The sequence below is a fragment of the Phytophthora ramorum genome (assembly GCF_020800215.1).
Source record: "Phytophthora ramorum isolate Pr-102 chromosome Unknown Phyram_PR-102_s0010, whole genome shotgun sequence".
NCBI lineage: Eukaryota > Oomycota > Peronosporomycetes > Peronosporales > Peronosporaceae > Phytophthora > Phytophthora ramorum.
The window spans coordinates 1,381,504-1,399,324 of NW_027150656.1; the positions used below are offsets into that span (position 1 = coordinate 1,381,504).

At 53.7% G+C, this 17,821-nt stretch overlaps 7 protein-coding genes across 7 annotated transcripts; 5 read left to right on the plus strand and 2 right to left on the minus strand.

The window, feature by feature from the left end:
- Positions 1-1,740: 1,740 nt before the first annotated feature.
- KRP23_10739 (Mitochondrial carnitine/acylcarnitine carrier protein) lies at positions 1,741-2,230 on the minus strand (the record flags this gene model as incomplete). Its single annotated transcript, XM_067881227.1, has 2 exons — positions 1,741-1,786; positions 1,845-2,230. 2 exons carry the CDS (start codon positions 2,228-2,230, stop codon positions 1,741-1,743), a joined length of 432 nt encoding a protein of 143 aa, XP_067741492.1.
- Positions 2,231-6,195: 3,965 nt separating this feature from the next.
- KRP23_10740 (Dihydroorotate dehydrogenase (quinone), mitochondrial) lies at positions 6,196-7,476 on the minus strand (the record flags this gene model as incomplete). Its single annotated transcript, XM_067881228.1, has 1 exon — positions 6,196-7,476. One exon carries the CDS (start codon positions 7,474-7,476, stop codon positions 6,196-6,198), a length of 1,281 nt encoding a protein of 426 aa, XP_067741493.1.
- Positions 7,477-7,742: 266 nt separating this feature from the next.
- Positions 7,743-9,562, plus strand: KRP23_10741 (Histone deacetylase HDAC1; the record flags this gene model as incomplete). Its single annotated transcript, XM_067881229.1, has 8 exons — positions 7,743-7,785; positions 7,865-7,977; positions 8,048-8,165; positions 8,229-8,315; positions 8,380-8,518; positions 8,586-8,727; positions 8,792-9,246; positions 9,313-9,562. 8 exons carry the CDS (start codon positions 7,743-7,745, stop codon positions 9,560-9,562), a joined length of 1,347 nt encoding a protein of 448 aa, XP_067741494.1.
- A 632-nt stretch (positions 9,563-10,194) lies between these two features.
- On the plus strand, positions 10,195-11,949 carry KRP23_10742 (Choline dehydrogenase, mitochondrial; the record flags this gene model as incomplete). The annotated part of the gene is made up of 1 exon (XM_067881230.1): positions 10,195-11,949. One exon carries the CDS (start codon positions 10,195-10,197, stop codon positions 11,947-11,949), a length of 1,755 nt encoding a protein of 584 aa, XP_067741495.1.
- A 239-nt stretch (positions 11,950-12,188) lies between these two features.
- KRP23_10743 (Succinate-semialdehyde dehydrogenase, mitochondrial) lies at positions 12,189-13,853 on the plus strand (the record flags this gene model as incomplete). Its single annotated transcript, XM_067881231.1, has 3 exons — positions 12,189-12,348; positions 12,409-12,524; positions 12,603-13,853. 3 exons carry the CDS (start codon positions 12,189-12,191, stop codon positions 13,851-13,853), a joined length of 1,527 nt encoding a protein of 508 aa, XP_067741496.1.
- Positions 13,854-14,144: 291 nt separating this feature from the next.
- On the plus strand, positions 14,145-15,080 carry KRP23_10744 (Carbonic anhydrase; the record flags this gene model as incomplete). The annotated part of the gene is made up of 3 exons (XM_067881232.1): positions 14,145-14,439; positions 14,510-14,768; positions 14,831-15,080. 3 exons carry the CDS (start codon positions 14,145-14,147, stop codon positions 15,078-15,080), a joined length of 804 nt encoding a protein of 267 aa, XP_067741497.1.
- A 256-nt stretch (positions 15,081-15,336) lies between these two features.
- KRP23_10745 (Succinate-semialdehyde dehydrogenase, mitochondrial) lies at positions 15,337-16,982 on the plus strand (the record flags this gene model as incomplete). The annotated part of the gene is made up of 3 exons (XM_067881233.1): positions 15,337-15,481; positions 15,543-15,658; positions 15,729-16,982. The coding sequence occupies 3 exons, from the start codon at positions 15,337-15,339 to the stop codon at positions 16,980-16,982; spliced, it is 1,515 nt and encodes a 504-aa protein (XP_067741498.1).
- Between the last annotated feature and the right edge of the window lie 839 nt (positions 16,983-17,821).

Consider the following 17,821-nt stretch of genomic DNA (forward strand, 5'->3'; position numbering starts at 1 on the left):
GTGCTTTTAGACAGCGTCGAATATGCAGTCGATGGCTTTTCTTGTGGTTGGGCGTGACGAGCCATCTTGTGGCAGTATTCGCACTTGGCATTGGGGTGCTGCTTCTTCGGCGTGTCCCACCGTGGAACTACCGCAATAAGTTCTTTCCACACACCGACGGAGGGCATCCAAGCCCATGGCTTCGACGCTAATGTTGCTAGGGGCCCCTTCCCTGTACTTGGTTTTGCTGTCGTGGTCCATGGTGCAGCTTGGTTGAATATGAGAAGGATGCAAACGCTCTTTTATTCATCCTTACTCTACTCGGTCTTCGTCTCACCCGGGCGAGCTCCAAAGTTCAACATGCGATCCAAATATGTCTGCCGCATCAATTTTACACAAAAGGTAAAAAGGTATTATTACTAGTTGCAGTAATGGGTAATACGGGTAATACATCGGTTAGGATTTGCTGGTCCCAACAGCTTCATGTGCATCTTGCCCTACAACATCAGTTAAAATTACTGTGGTGTCAACGATGTATCCATCCCATCGTCTTCCTAGAGTCATTTCTGACACTTTAAATTAGGCACTGCGCTCAGTCTACACGCAAAATGCCTACATTAACGAAGCCTGCCAATGGTGTTGCACCATGAGGATTGATAGTAGTGCGAATTTAGGCCTTAAGAAACTAATACCGACTTCCTCGGTTTATAATGGATACCTGCATATAAGAGCGACCAATCATATTGCAGTGTTTGTACCCTCTCGACGCCTCGGCTTATAAGTTCTGCAACAATGATTTCGATACAAACGTACTAGTATTGGTACCGGTATGACGACACTCCGTCCAGCAAAGCGCCACGGCGGCGAGAAGCTAACAGTCACCGAGCTTTCGAGGATCAATCGCAATGGTTATTCAAGTGACCTTAGTGAATCGTCTTTTGAGCCTAGTGCTACGGCGACTACGTGAGAAGGCCAAACTGGAGTACCAGTGTGCAACCAAGAACGTCAGCAGCATAAGGGATCACATAGTCGGTTGAGTCAATAGACAGCGGCGAAAATAGCACTCTCGTGGTGGACGAGCTGCTGGGGGAAGCTCGCAGGTGCTTAACCATGGAACACTGCCGCGCGCTGCAGACAGGTAGACTTTGACGCGTCGTGGAGATGGCAAAGTGTCTCCAAGGCTCACCAAACATTGGCCATGAGGGCAATGCTGTGTGCTGGACCGAAGGCGCTCGCTCTTCTTGAAATTCGTCGCTGCTGCCTTCGCAGCGTGAATCCTGGGTGCCAACGAGTGTATATTGCGAACCTAGCATTTTGGACTGAATCATATTTTTGTATATGGGATCTAATTGATTGCGGCCTTAGTACAAATACCGGTACCCGTAACGGTAGCCAGAATCGGAAGGTCACTTTTTCACGATGGTACACTGTACCGATATGTTGGGTGTCCACTATAAGCCGATAAAGATGAATATGTGTGTACTACCCGCTGCCAATTTCCGTATACATATACGAACACTGAATATGCATATTCAGTGCTCAAGCGTCCTCCTTTTCCTCGAAAGCCTTGGGCAGTGCTGCGGAGGTTCATCGTGCTGGGTCTTGGGTATTTGGTGTGAGCGTTAGGCCAGGCGGGGTGAAATCAATACTGATAGTGCTGTCTAGCATTCGGTTCAAGGCGCGATACGTCACTAAATTGCTTCCGCTGGCTCCAATTCATCGACTTGGGAACAGCGCTCCACACCATTCAAATCGTGGTGGTCAACCCCCATCACCACCACCAAGAACACCATAAAATTCAATAAGCCTGTAAGTACAATATTTGAGCGATTCCCTGCTCGAACTCCGAAATGGTGTCCCAGTACCTCATGGCAGACCGGAATATCTGCGGGGACGCGCCCCGATAAAGCGACATGACTCCTCCTTCCTGTAGACTCTTCTTGAGGCAGTCGAGAGGCCCCGAGAAGGCTCCAGGGCCGCTCTGCTGCGTCTGCATGCGCGCCTTGACCGTCTCGAGGGGATATCCCACCACCGCCTCACAGCCACCGCCCATGGTGCCGCTCAAGAAGTTCTTAACGGTTACGACAGCCAGCGACTGCGTTGTCACAGCGCCTGAGCCATTGGACGGCGGGGCAATTGGGAGCGCGTCCGCCGACAACTCGCCCGACGCGAGTTCTGAGGACTCGCCCTGGGTTGGAGCCATTGTCACCTTGCTGTTGATATGCGACCAATGAGGAGAAAGTGTAGCCATGCTGAGATCCAATCGGAATGTTTAACCCATTATTCCGTCCTATGAGGAGCCTACAGAGGTCCGAAAAGGGCTAATGCCTGAGCCGGCTATCACTCCAGATAGGCACAAGGCGACACTATAATAGTCAACTTTTCTGCTACGTATTGTCGTGAAGCAAACTTGGACGGTGCTCAATCTCGTCACGAAGGTCGCGTGACGTGACAGCCGCTGAGCAGCTCTCGAGTTGACGCAGCCTTGCGACCGCGCTGGTCCACCAAGAATAACATTTTTGGATGTGGCGGGTAGCCCCTCAGCAACGAGCAACTGGCTGTCGAGACTCCTTCAGCAATCTTCTTCTTCTTCCTCCTCCTCTTCCTCCTCCTCCTCGCCTCCGCGGAGGACGGCGCTTGCGCGCTGGAGCTTGGAGACTGGACGAGAGCGCTTGACGGAGCGATATCGAAAGTGAGCGCTTGCAGGAGCAGCGAAGCCTCGGGGCATACCCAACAACACCTCCAAGACCACTGCGTAGGTGGAGTACAATATGACTGGTAGCGCACAGCTTTAGGTTAGACTTGAGAGCTGCATTGCTTTCCATTCACGAAAGTTCATCACATGAGATCAATAGCCGACGTATCGGATTTCTGCCTTTGGAAGTATATGTTTAAATGCCCAAACCCTCTTGAGCAGAAATCTTGTCCCCAACGTTCGTCATTCTCCACTGCATCTAAATCGTTTATGGAGCTGCAATGGCTGTCCAAATGGCGCCCACCGAATCGAGTTCGTTGCCAGAGCTACCATGAAAGCCACCTAACTGGTAACCTTCAGGCGCAGTGACCTTGCCAACACTGTCTGTCTGGGTTCCTCCTGAGAAAGTGTTGCCCGCGCTGGCAGATATACTCTTCTACAGCATTTCAAGAACGTGTATTTTGAACAGAGTCGTTCGTCATTAGCTCACCGAGAACGCGCACAGATATCAAGTTCGCTCGAACAGTCCTGGCTCGAAGAGGCAGTTCAGACATCATATGATAACTGGTTCCGCGTGACTAATCATGATAGCGCTTGTCCTCAATCATGCGAATTACCGGATATGCGGCGACACCCCGAGCGGCGAGCCGAAACACCTCAAAAGAAGTTTTCCGCACTAAAAGCATGGACGCCAGCACTCAAAGGAAGAGTGGTCTTCAGAACTCGAAAAATGGCCTTGAGTACTTAAAGGCAAAAAGGTCTGCACGTTCTTGCGGATGTTTTTTTCGCTGGCGTGAACGCTTTGAAAGAGGCAGTTCACTTATCATAAGATAACTGCTTTGCGTGACAAATCTATCGATACGTTTCGTGAAACTTCCATGGTCGCTCACTGTACGGTACCATGCGGACAGCTGTGCCACACAGTACAGACAACGTCGGACAAATCCGACAGCGCTGACTGGCATCCCCAATACTAAAATTCATTGTAAACGGACTGTCGGGATCGGCATAACGTTTACATGGATTCTGCATAAACAACACGCAGCATCGCATAAATACCCGTAAAGTCATTGAAAATATGCAAACGCATATGGTTTACAAGAACCAAGTATAACAATAGAATCTGACTGGCTAGATCGACTCCCACTGTAAAAAGTACAACTCGTTCTGTCGGATTTTAGTGTCTATCGGATTTATCCGTCGTTGTCTGTACTATTAATACTGGCACCTTCAAATTTGCTGCCGACACGCCCAAAATACCATCACCTGCGATCGTGAGGCCACCCTCGCCGCTCATGCACCGTGCAAATCCTCCAGTATTGCAAAGCTTCCCGCTATAATAACCGGTGCACAATCCTGCTATTACTACACAAAGAAATCGTTGACACGACCAGAAGCACTGATGGTCAGTCTGCATGTACAACAATTGTAGGCACTCACTGCGAAAGGCTGCTGGCTTGAATCTCCTTCAATTGATAGACTGCTCATCTGATGTGAGCCTTTTGAGCTGTCTCTTTCAAAGAGTTCCTATCAATCGGCTGCCCTCCCCCCCCGGGGGAATACATGTATTATAATACATGTAGGATATTAATCGCTGGACGAACATTTGCCTGTAGTATGAAGACTAGAAGGGCCTTAGACTAAATCGGACTTTCAGAGCGCTATATAGGACTTTGAGCCGGCCAGTCTGTTGGTATCCAAGAGCTGGGCAGGTCAAAACAGACTTTAAAACCGATTTTTTAAATACATGTAGCCCCGAGTCCAAAGCACAAACTTATATGTACTATTAGTAATTGTACGAGCGGCTGTCCTGACGAATACTTCGCGAGCATTGATGACAAACATAGAAACCACAGATTTCCATTCCATACGGTGTGCTGGAATGGAAAATCCTTATTAAGTCACTTCATGGCAAATGTATAGATGTACCGTGGTATTCAGGTGAAAACCGACCTTAAAACCTACTTTTTAAACACTCGACATGCTACCCGAAATATGCCCGGCATGGATAGTCTACAGATAAATATCTCCTTCGTTGTGGTACCCCAGCGATAAATATTCCACGTATTAATACAGGTATCCCACTTGAGATCCCTTCATGCCACTGAATTATAATATACGTGATACACATACGGCGGGAACGATCCCAATGATCAATCCCAATGATCTGAGTCTGCCTGTACCGGTGCAGCCGAACAGATAGCCGCTTTTACCGTACCAGGAAATGATCTGCTCTGTGTGCTCTGGGATGCCAGGACGCTTAACTTGGCAACCCTCGAAATTCTGAGTCTCATTCCAAGACTTTCCTTCTCAACGACAACCTCCTTCCAAAAGTTTTTATCAAGAGTACCATGCAGTCACGAGCGATCGCGTTCATGTGTCAAGCGCTGGTCACGCTAGCACTGGTGGCACACAACGCTGTCGCTTTGGAAAACGGTGTTGTACTGAGTGAAGTATTCGGCGGTCCCCACGGCGACAAATACTCGGACATGGAGCTCATTTCTCCCGGACAAGAAGTGCACTCCGTCACCATCCGCTCCAACGAGCGCATCGACGGCGTTGGTCTCGACGTCACGGACCCCGCTGGAACGAAGTCCACCTTCTACCACGGCGGCGGCGGCGGCGACTCCAACACACTCACGCTAGGCGTCAACGAGCACATCACCGGCATTGAGGTCCACTGGGGTAAGTACTACGGTCACACGCGCGTCAAGTACATCTGCTTCACCACCAGCGCGGGCAACACTCTCTCAGGAGGAAGCCAAACCGATAGTGTTGGCAAGGACACCGCGCCCGAAGGTTACCAGTTGGGTGGCTTCGTTGGCTACGCTGGCAATGAACTCGATTCGGTGGGCGCCATTTGGACGAGCATTGCGCCGGTGAGGGCTTGAGTGGTTGGGAACGTTTGCGCCGGTGGGTTCAAATGCCGGTTGTAGTTCCTGTGGATCGCGTCTGCGGTGATACTATGAGCGGTATAACTCGTACTGCCTAAGCTAGTCTAGGTAGGAAATAGCCAGCTAAACGTACATATTAGGTATCAACAAAACGCATCCGGCGTGCTTTTGACAGTTATGTGTGGTGTTGTGATCGCTAAAATACTGGGACTATTCACCATATTACCAGGTCCAGCTTGTACAGCACCTTAGCAACAATTGTTCTTGCAAGGTACTCTCTTCCCCTTGGATCGCTTGCCGAGATTGGTAGTACGGTATTCTAAACATCCTGCTCCGTCATTTCGACTTCTGAAGTAGCGGTAGGATACATTGTATCTGTCTGCACATTGACACCGAGTGGAATGCTGATGCCTTCCGTTCGGCGTAGACGGCGCTGTTGAGGATCTGGGCACACATGTCATGTAAACTCGGTCACGGACGGCCTTCAACGTGATGTAACCATGTGTGTATTGAAGCCGCCTTTTGCTATCGCGGGCAGATGCTAACCGCAGAATGAAGTCCCGTCTCGTTACTCCCGACACAACGAGAGCTCGAGTTCCATTGCAGTTTTGCACTACAACCAGCGTTTTACTTGTGGGCGGCACCGACAGCGTCAGCCACGCTCTCGTAGCCGTCACGACGCAGCAGCGCAGCCAGTTCCTTCTTCGCACGCGGCACAGCCAGCGGGCTCTCGTAGATCAGACACGAGTACATCTGCACGAGCGAGGCACCAGCGCGGATCTTGTCGTAAGCATCCTGTCCCGTGGACACGCCACCCACGCCAATGAGCGGGATCTGGCCCTTGGTGAGCTTGTACATGTCGCCCAGCACCTTCGTGGACAGGTCACGCACGGGCAGGCCGCTGAGACCGCCCGTTTCGCCCTTGGCCTCACCCTGGAGCGTATCTGGCCGACTCAACGTCGTGTTGGACACCACCAGTCCGTCCAACTTGAGCTCTAGCGCCACATCGGCAATGTCCTGCTTGTCATCCTGCGTCAGGTCGGGCGCGATCTTCACCAGCAGCGGAATGTCGCGCTTCTCCTGGGTCGCGACCTCGTCGCGCGCCTTGATGACCCGCACCAGCAGCTGCTGCAGCTGCAGTTTGCCCTGCAGTGTCCGGAGTCCGGGCGTGTTGGGCGACGACACGTTCACCACCAAGTAATCCGCGTACTGTCCGAGCGCGTGAACGCCCTGCACGTAGTCGGCCGCGGCGTCCTCCGTCAGCTTGTTCTTGCCCAAATTGACACCTAGGACGCCCGCGCGGTGGCCATTGCCAGGTGCCGTTCGCACGGCACGCTCGGCCACGTACTCGTGCAACCGCGCGCCGGCGTGCTCCAGGCCTTTGCTGTTGAAGCCGTAGCGATTGATTACGCCGCGGTCCTCGTAGAGGCGGAAGACGCGCGGCTTCGGGTTGCCCGGCTGTGGCTGCGGCGTGACGCTACCTATCTCAACGCAGCCGAAACCCATGTCCAACATGCCCTCCATGGCCTCCGCGTCCTTGTCGAAGCCGGCAGCGATGCCCAGCGGGTTGGGGAACTGCAGGCCCAGCGTCCGCACGCGCAGCAGCTCCGGGTCGTCCTCCGGGTCCTTGGGCGTCAGACCGAAGCGCGCGCACTGCACCGCGACCTTGTGCGCCGTCTCGGGGTCCAGCAACCGCACGACGGGCATCATGGGCCCGGCCAGTTGGCGGATCACCCACTCGTGGGGCACAACGCCGTTGGCAGCGGCGACGACAGCCGCGGCCGCACCGCCACCCACTGCGAGGTACGCAGCCGTGTGGATGCCCGATGAGGAGGACGAGGAACTGAAGGACGCGGCGCGCGGCACCAACGCGCGAGAAGCGCGGCGGAACGACGAAGCAGCTCTCATCGTCACAATGCAAATTGGATAGTGATAGATCATCAGTGGATGGAGTGAAAACCCTGCAAAAGAGGTAGAAGGCATAGAAATTTATTTTGGTGGGTAAATGTGGTTACAAAGGGAGTTGTGAATGTAATGCGCAACAATAAATGAGTGATGATTGAAAGGGGTATCCAAAGTGGGAGGATATTTGGGCTAAGTACGAGCGTGTTTGACGAAGATGAAGCAGGTCATTCGCGATTTGGCCGGACGGAGCAAGCAAGCGGAGACTGGAAATGGCCAACGCCACCAAGAAGCGCGTGTCGTATTTCTACCACCGTATGTAGCACAACTTCCTGTAGGATACAAAGACCCAGCAGCCCTACTACGTCACACTAACAGTGTGTGGATATTATAGCTGAGGTGGGCCACTTTTACTATGGGCCGGGCCACCCCATGAAGCCGCACCGCATGAAACTCGCCCACCACCTCGTGGTCAATTACGACCTGTACCAGAAGATGGACGTCTTCGTAAGAGGCGCAGTTGTAGGGTGACTGACGGTGGAGACGAAGAGCTGAAGGGGGGCGTTGCTGCTTGTAGGAGCCGCACTGGGCGTCAGCGGGCGAGATGAAGGTTTTCCACGCACCGGACTACATTGAATTCCTGCAGCGCGTGAGTCCGGCCAATCAAAGAGATATGACGATGGATCTGGCCAAGTGTACGCTGTAGTTTGAAGAGTGTGCGTGGGCTGGCTGTGGCTGGACTAACTGATGGTGGACAGACAACTTTGGAGAGACGAGCGACACGGATTGCCCCGTATTCGACGGCGTCTTCGATTTTTGCCAGATCTACACGGGAGGGACGCTAGGTTCGTATAGCGCTGTTGTTTCTGGTGAATGGGAAGCTGATGATGGTTGTTGTGGGGTGAACAGATGCGGTAGCCCGCCTCAACTTTGGGTTGTGCGATATTGCGATCAATTGGTCGGGGGGTCTGCATCATGCTAAGAAGGCCGGAGGATCCGGTTTTTGCTACGTGAATGATATCGTGCTAGGAATCTTGGAGCTGCTCAAGTAAGTGCTTTAGTCTGGGGGAAGGGTTTGATCTACAGAAGCTAACCGCACTCCTACGTGTGCCAAGGTATCATCCGCGCGTTCTCTATATCGATATTGATGCACATCACGGCGATGGCGTGGAGGAAGCTTTTTACGTCACGGATCGTGTGATGACAGTCTCGTTCCACAAGTATGGCGACTATTTTCCTGGTACGGGAGATGTCAAGGTACGCGCAAATAATGTTGCTCCTTTCGATCGATGAGCTCATTTTAGTATCCACGTGCCGACAGGACATTGGTGCGAAGAGTGGCAAGTACTACGCGGTGAATTTCCCCCTACACAGCGGAATGGACGACGATAGCTACGAAAGCATCTTCAAGCCGGTGATCGATAAAGTGATGGAGACTTTCTGTCCCTCAGCGGTCGTTCTTCAGTGCGGCGCCGACTCACTGACAGGAGATCGTCTCGGCTGCTTCAACGTAACAACAAGAGGACACGGCGAGTGCGTTCGATTCGTGAAAGGATTCGGACTCCCGATGCTGGTGGTGGGTGGCGGTGGCTACAGAATCCGCAACGTGTCGCGCGCATGGGCGTACGAGACCTCAATTCTCGTGAACCAAGAGGTATCCAACAACATCCCGTACAACGACTACTTTGAGTTCTACACGCCAGACTTTAAGCTGCACCTGGTGCCCGACAGAGACCTGAAGAACGACAACACCAAAGAGTACTTGGAAAAGCACAAGTAAGTGGATCGAGGGAGGCGCGAAGCAGTGTTAATGCTAATGTTTTCTGTCGATTCGTGCTGCAGGATCAAGATCTTCGAGAACCTCCGCACACTTACAGGAGCTCCGAGCGTACAGATGCACCAGGCTCCTCCTGCCCGAATGCTGCGCGAAGAAGACGAAGATGCTGTGGACCCGGACAGCCGAACTGAGAACGACGGGAAGCACCAGCACGAGGCGGAGTTCTACCACGACGAGAAGGACCACGACAACAGCGAGATCCTCGAGGACGACGGTGCGGAGCTAGACGTCGTCCCCATGGATATGGATAACTAAACTGAATTCCTAAATGCCTTGTACTGTACTCAACGAATTGATTGACGAACATTGAGAGAAACGCGGGTTACGAGTCCGACACGATCGGCGATTGCTCATTGCAACGCGCACCACTGGACTTTCTTGTACCTCCTCTGCCGCCGCGATCTTGCAGCCCCAAGAAACACTGGACAATCGTCAGCTCAGGGCAATCTCTAGCTGGCACACAGCCCAGTTCCCCCCGTACCAGCGCCACCTCTTCGGCCGACGCCTCGCAAGACAGAGGTCAAGGCTATTTTTCGCAACAAAAATTAAATGCAAGTTTGCACGAAACATAACACTACTCCTAGTTAGACAAAATAGCTGTCGATGCGAAGGGCGGCGGCCGGCGGAGCACAACTGGGGCGAAGCCAAGCGTTACGTGAGCGGCAGCGCTCGGCTAATACCGGTATCGTCAAATGCCATACGTCTTGGACCTGCCAGCGGCCGTCGTCGTAAACTTCGTGGTCCAGGATCATGAATCTGGATAGGCTATCATACTGGCCTACCAGGTACCCTGTTGCAGTTGAGACCTCGCCAACGTCAACCAGTAAACGCAAGCAATCTTCCTGCTCACTTTGGCATTCTCGTCACCAAGCTCCCATCGATTCGAGATGCTGCGTCGCTCTCTCCATTGGCCACTGCGACGTCGAAGCGCTTCGTCCCTTGCAGTCGCCAAAGAATTCGACTATGTCATTGTGGGTGGAGGCTCAGCCGGTTGCGTCCTCGCCAACCGATTGAGTGCCGACTCGTCCAACTCCGTGCTGCTAGTGGAGACAGGGCCCAAAGACCGCGGGCTCATGGACTCCATCCGACTGGCGATGCCTGCGTTGCTTCCTGCTAATTTGATCGACGATCGCTACGCTTGGATGTACGTGACGGAGCCGCAACGTCATTTGAACGGTCGACGACTGTCCTGGCCGAGGGGGCGGGTCCTTGGCGGCTCGTCGTCCATTAACGCGATGATTTACAACCGGGGGCATGCACTGGACTACGATGGCTGGCAAGACGCTGGCGCGGACGGATGGAGCTACGCTGATTGTCTACCGTACTTTAAGAAGGCGCAGACCCACGCACTTGGTGCCGATGACTATCGGGGAGGGGACGGACCGCTCCACGTAACGAGGAGACTGCAGCGAGACCAACCGCTTTTCCAAGCGTTCATCGACGCTGCGGTCCAAGCCGGGTACCCGATTACGGACGACATGAACGGATACCAACAGGAAGGTGTGGGGTGGCTGGACCTCACGATTCAAAACGGGGAGCGGTGCAGTGCGTCTGCCGCGTACTTGACGGCATCCGTGCTAGCCCGAGAGAATTTGACGGTGCTGACCGACACTTTTGTCAACAAAGTCGTTTTTGAAGGGAAGAAGGCGGTCGGGGTCGAGGTGGAGCCGGTCAAAGCTCCCAGTGGGCAAGCACCGAAACAGATTCGAGCGGTGAAAGAAGTCATCCTGTCCAGTGGTGCAATCAACTCGCCTCAGTTACTGCTGCTGTCGGGCGTGGGAGATGCCGAGCACTTGAAAGAAATCGGTGTGCCTCTGGTGCACCACCTCCCGGCCGTAGGACAGAACCTGGAAGATCACCTTGGCGTATACCTCCATGTGAAGTGCAAGAAGCCTGTTACACTGTATAACGCGACGACGCACTTCCCACACAAGATGGCGTGGATGGGGATCAAGTGGCTCACCTCGAAGACGGGCCCCGGTACCTCTCCGCATATTGAAGCCGGCGGATTCGTCCGTAGCGCACCTGGAAAACGCCACCCCGACCTCAAGTGGCAGTTCGTTCTTGGTGCCAGCGACGAAAACCGGCAGCTCCTGCGAGACGGCCACGCCATGATGCTTCATTGCACACCACTACGCGCGACGAGCCGAGGATTCATCAAGTTGCGAAGCGCAAATCCGCGTGAGAGCCCGATCATCGAGCCGAACTATTTGGCCACCGAGGACGATCAGGTGGACCTTCGCAACGGCGTACGCCTGACACAAGAAGTGCTGAAGCAGCAAGCCTTCGATGACTACCGAGGCGACGCCGTCTCCCCGAGTGGCAATGTCCGGTCCGATGCTGAGATCGACGCGTGGGTCCGACAAAACGCTAGCACGGACTACCACCCGGCCAGTACGAATCGCATGGGCAAGGACACCGATGTAAACACAGTTGTAGACCCCCAAACGAGAGTACATGGGCTGGAAGGACTGCGGGTCGTGGACGCCTCTACCATGCCCACCAATGTGAGTGGAAATCTCAATGCCCCGACAATCATGCTCGCTGAAAAGGCTGCCGATATGATTCTCGGCAACCCGGCATTGCCCAAGTCCGGGGTTCCCGTGCACGAATCCAAGAATTGGGAGACCAGCCAACGATAAGAACCCGTGCCGCCGTTGACATGTCGCTGCATCTTCTCACCGATAGGTTTTCATTGTAATGCTCGGAGTTCTCGCTTTCGCAGTCCAGTGTGCGAATCCAAGAATTGGGAGACCAGCCAACGGTAAAAAGCGTCCGCGCTGCGTTATCATGTCCCTGCATCTTCGCTCCGACAGTTTTCATTGTGGTGCTCGCAGTTCCCGTTTTCGCTCTCTCGCAGTTCTCATTTTCCCGAGTGGCGATGGCGACTTCCACCAGCATCCCCCCGCTTGCCCCGATTGGACTGCGGCAATATCAACCGCTCTTGTCGACGCTGCAGAGGCCAGGTCTTGTGAAAACCCAAGGATTTATCGATGGAAAATGGATTGAGGCACACGGGAACGATCATTTCGTCGTCGTGGGTAAGTGTTGTATGACTCACTGGGTCCGTTCTGCTGCTGAGACGCATTGTTATGGTGCAGACCCTGCAACGGAACAAGAAGTCGCACGCGTTGTTAGTATGGGAGGAGAAGACACCCGCGATGCAATTGCTGCTGCGTCAACTGCTCAACGTCAGTGGAAGAAGACTACGCCACCGGTAAGACCTCATAACTGGAACTTGGTATCGGCGTCTTTGCCGTCATGGTGATGCTTGATATGCTGTTTTGACGAATAGGTCCGAGCGAAGCTGCTGAAAGCATGGGCTGCTGCTATCGCTGCGAATGCCGAAGACTTGGCGGTCATCGGATCCGTTGAATGCGGGAAACCACTGCTAGAAGCCAAGTGGGAGGTCGAGTTTGCGGTTGGTGTGATCGAGTATTTCTCGCACGAAATCGTGCGCTCCAGCGGGTTCCTGATATCGCCGATTCAGTCGAACCAGAAGATCCTTGTTATGAAGGAGCCCGTGGGTGTGTGCGGCATCATATCTCCTTGGAATTTCCCTTACGCCATTCTGGGGCTGAGTGTGGGGCCGCCTCTGGCTGCTGGGTGCACCACTGTGATCAAACCTGCGGGGGAGACTCCACTCTCGATGCTCGCTCTGGCTAAGCTGGCGGAACAAGTGGGGTTCCCAGCGGGGGTGATTAATGTGATCACTGCCCCACGAGAGAGGTCGGAAGAAGTCGGTCGAGCGCTGACCTCGAGCAATGACGTCCGAAAAATCACGTTCGCGGGGTCGACGCAAGTTGGTAAATGGCTGCTGCGTCATTCGTCCGAGACGGTGAAGAGCCTGTCGCTTGAGTTGGGCGGCAACGCACCGTTCATCGTGTTCGAAGATGCCGATTTGGAGAAAGCTCTCGACGGATTGATCCGAACCAAGTTTTCAAACACGGGCCAAGCGTGCATCTCCAGCAACCGCATCTTCGTGCACTCGTCCATCTACGAAGCGTTTGCTTCGGAAGTGGTGAAGCGCGTGAAGGCTCTCAAGATGGGGCTTCCTCTTGAAGAAGGGGTGCAGCTTGGGCCACTGGTTGGGCCTTCAGCTGTCAAGAAAGTCACGGGCTTAGTCGGAGACGCCGTGGCTCACGGGGCCAAGGTTCTCCTCGGCGGCAAGTCGAGCGGTCTCGGCAAGAACTTCTATGAAGCCACCGTGCTGAGCAACTTAAACCAGTCCATGCGTATCTGGAGTGAGGAGATTTTCGGTCCCGTGGTCCCGCTGTTCGTGTTTTCGAGTGAGGAGGAAGTCATTGGTATGGCGAATGATACGCCTGCTGGACTTGCGGGGTACTTCTACACTCAAGACGCGGCTCGCATGTTCCGCGTTGCTGGTGAGTTGGAGTGCGGCATGGTCGGCGTGAACAGCGAGTTGGTGACGCACATCGGGGCTCCGTTCGGCGGCATGAAACAATCTGGGATTGGTCGTGAGGGTTCACCCAAAGGCCTGGAGGAATATTTGGAGACCAAGATGGTGTGTATCGGCGGGCTGTAGATGACGCACATGAGCCTGTCTCCCATGAGGTCACAACGCACTACTCGGGCTGTAGGTGACGCACATGAGCCTGTCTCCCATGAGGTCACAACGCACTACCCTTTAGGGCAAGATGGTAGCTTTTGAACCTAATGAAAACGAACCTTTTGTGGTGAGTCACGCAGGCTTTCTCCGATCCAAAAGTATGCGGCCTCGAAAACTGCAACCGCCGTTGGCCAGCAGTTCCTCGAACCAATTTACTTCTCACTTCTGTATTCGCCGATCACACGTCACATCGTCTTCAAAACGATCATGAGGTTTTCGCTGTCTTCTGCTCTTTTGCTGCTGGGGGCTACTGCATTCCAGGCTGCTTTGGCTGGCGAAGGTCCCAAGTTCACTTACAAGAGTGACGTTGACGGTGCTTTGAGTCCACCGGAATGGGCCGAGGGCTACGACAAGTGCGGTGGTTCAAAGCAGTCGCCTATCGACGTCACGGAATCCAAGCTGTGCAGCGCGTACGTTCCTGCCCCGACATCGTTCGCTGGCTCGTGTCCAAACTTCAAGATGACGGAGGACGAAGATTCCTACAGGGCTGCAGTCGATGGAGGTACGTTTGGTAGATACCCTTGCATCCTACCCTAATGATCTCTAATACTAATCTGCTTGTGTGGACGCAGGCAATTGCACCGTCAGTGCAAAGGGACAAACGTACAACTTCGCTCAGTTCCACGTGCACACTCCGTCTGAGCACACCATTGACGGCAAGGTTTTCGATGGGGAGCTCCACTTTGTGCACAAAACCGCAGACGGCAAGGCCGCTCTCGTGCTCGGCCTTTTCCTCCAGAAGATGGAAGACGAAGACGTAGTCCCTGTCGTTGACCTTATTGTGGACGCCATGAGCGAAGTCAGCCTCAACTCCACGATCCCACTCACCCTGTACGTTTGCGCTATTGTATGTTGCCGTTTTCAAGCCAAACAACTAACCTCAGTGTTGGCAGGGGCTCATACGCGAAGTTGATTGAATCATACCTCGGTAAAGACCATGTATTCAACTACCCGGGCAGTTTGACGACCCCGCCGTGCATCGAGGTTGTCGACTGGTGGGTTGTTCGCACTCCGGTCCCTATCTCGTCAGACCAGTTCGACCGCATTCAAGCCAACCTCGCCGAGCTTGAGATCACGGATAATGGGAAGAACGCACGTCCCGTTCAACCCCTCAACGGCCGCACTGTTATGACTTACAACTAAGCTTAAGACATCAGACGTCGTTAGAGCTCTAGGTGGCGTCAATGTACCTCACTGAACAACGAAAACTTACGGCTGAGCTGTGTGACAGTTGCTGCGAGCAGCTGTAAAGAGAAAAACACTTGTATCACAGATATCCCAACTTGAAGAACTTGAAGTGCTCGGCTACCAACGTCTCTCATTGTTCGTCACCGATCCTGCGGTGCTAACAGATACTTTCTGTGCTGGGCCATTCTTGGTTCTGCTTGCTGAAGTGAACATGCATTCGAGCGTCGATTCCTCTTCACGCCACCACTTGGGGCAGATTTTGCAGTCGTTGAAAGCCCCTGAGCTCGTACGCTCAACGGGCTTCGTGAATGGCGAATGGGTCGAAGGGCATGGAGGAGACTACTTCGCCGTCGTTGGTAAGTAGATAACTGTATGGAGACCAATTCGTCAGACTTGACTCATTCTTGAGCGATTTAGATCCTGCCACGGATGAAGAACTCGCTCAAGTGGCCTGTATGGGGAAGGAGGAAGCTCACGAGGCTATTGCAGCAGCGTTCGTGGCCCAACGTCGCTGGAAGAAAGCTACTCCGCCGGTCGGTTTGAGAAGCAAATAAGCCTTGACACGCTTTTTGACGTTTTTGTGCTGTCACCTTGTCTAACTAGGTCCGCTCAGCCGTGATGAAGAAATGGCATGCTGCAATTGCCGAAAATGCTGAAGACCTGGCGATTATCGCGTCTTGTGAAAGCGCCAAGCCGCTTGAGGAGGCTAGGATCGAGGTGGAGTTCACTGCTGGTATTATTGAGTACTATGCTCACGAGATCGTCCGTTCCAGCGGATATTTGGTTACTCCGTCGGACGCTGACAAGAAGGTGCTGGTGATGAAGGAACCTGTGGGGGTGTGCGCGATCATGTCGCCATGGAATTTCCCTTACGCGACAGTGACCCGGAGCCTAGCGCCTTGTGTTGCGTCGGGCTGTGCAGCCGTAGTAAAGCCTTCTGGGAAAACGCCGTTGTCGATGCTCGCTCTTGCCAAGCTAGCGGAAGATGCAGGAGTGCCAGCTGGAGTGATCAACGTGGTGACTTCTCCACGCGGTAGCCACTCGGGCATTGGGAAAGAGCTGACGACGAACCCCGATGTTCGTCTCGTGGCGTTTACTGGATCTACTCCTGCGGGCAAAAAGCTGTTGGAGCAAGCGTCCTCAACAGTCAAGCGCGTAGTTCTTGAGCTGGGTGGCAACGCGCCGTTTATTGTTTTTGAAGATGCCGATATCGAGAAAGCGCTGGACGGATTGATTGCGGCCAAATTTCGCAACAGCGGACAGACCTGTGTCACCTGCAACCGCATCTTCGTCCACTTGTCCATCTACGACAAATTCACCTCCAAGTTGGTCGAGCGAGTCGAAGATCTCAAGATTGGCTTGCCACTGGAGCACGGCGTGAAGCTGGGGCCGTTGATCGGACCTGAAGCCGTCGAAAAAGTGACCGCGCTAGTGGATGACGCTGTGAACCACGGGGCCAAGCTCCTAACTGGAGGGAAAATGAGTGGCATCGGCAAAAACTTCTACGATGCGACGGTCCTCACCAACGTGAACGAGAAGATGCGAATCTGGAACGAGGAGATTTTTGGTCCGGTGGTGCCTCTTTTCCCGTTTTCGAGCGAGGAAGAGGTGGTTCGCAAGGCGAACGACACGGATGTCGGGCTGGCAGGGTACTTCTACACCCAGGACGTGTCTCGCATTTTTCGAGTTGCGAGCGAGTTGGAAAGCGGGATGGTGGCAGTTAACGCGGGGGTGGTCTCGATCGTGCAAGCCCCGTTCGGAGGCGTGAAGGAGTCTGGAATCGGCCGCGAGGGCTCGCCCGAAGGTCTTGAAGAGTATCTCGAGTCCAAGATGGTGTGCATTGGTGGGCTGAGCTAGGCGCTACACATTCTGGACGAGTCACACACGTTGACACTTGGTTGTTGACATGCATTTGTAGCTGAAGAAAAATGTTGTAAGACAGGATTTCGGTAGATTCTGCCGTCGCCTATACAACATCAACACGACCGAAAATGGATTATGCAGTAGGTTTCCGTACCAAAAGTGGGTAAAAATGTAGATGGCCTGCATAATCACCTTGTCGATGTAATGTGCTCGTCTAGCGCTCTTCCACTTCGCCATCCACTTCCCATTTGGCGCGTCTCCCATCAGTTCACAAGAGCAAAGTCTCCCTCACGACTTACGCCCGAAAGAGTTCGTCATGGACACCTCGTCCAGTTCATCCGGAGACGCGAAACCCATCGACGTCGCCGCATCGATCGGGGTTAACAGCGGGGATGCTCTCATGGCACAAGGCTCCAAAGATTTGCATAACCTCATCGCTGCAAGTGTGCAGACTGCACTCGGGCAGCGCATGCCGCAGATGGAGGTGCGGCTCCACAACGTCTCCGTCTCCGCTGAGATCGTCATGAAGGACGAGAGCAACATCAAAACCGAGTTACCCACGCTTGTCAACACCGTCAAAATGGCCGCTGTCCGCTTGCACGCCAAGAACCACGTCGTCAAAAAGCAGATTCTTCGTAATGTGAGTGGTGTGCTGAAACCGGGCACCATGACACTCGTCCTCGGTCAGCCTGGATCCGGCAAGTCCTCGCTGCTCAAGGTTCTGAGCGGACGATTCCCCACCGGAAAGCGCGTTCGTATCGACGGCGACGTCACCTACAACGGCGAGGCGCAACATGAACTCCGTGCGCGACTACCGCAGTTCGTGTCCTACG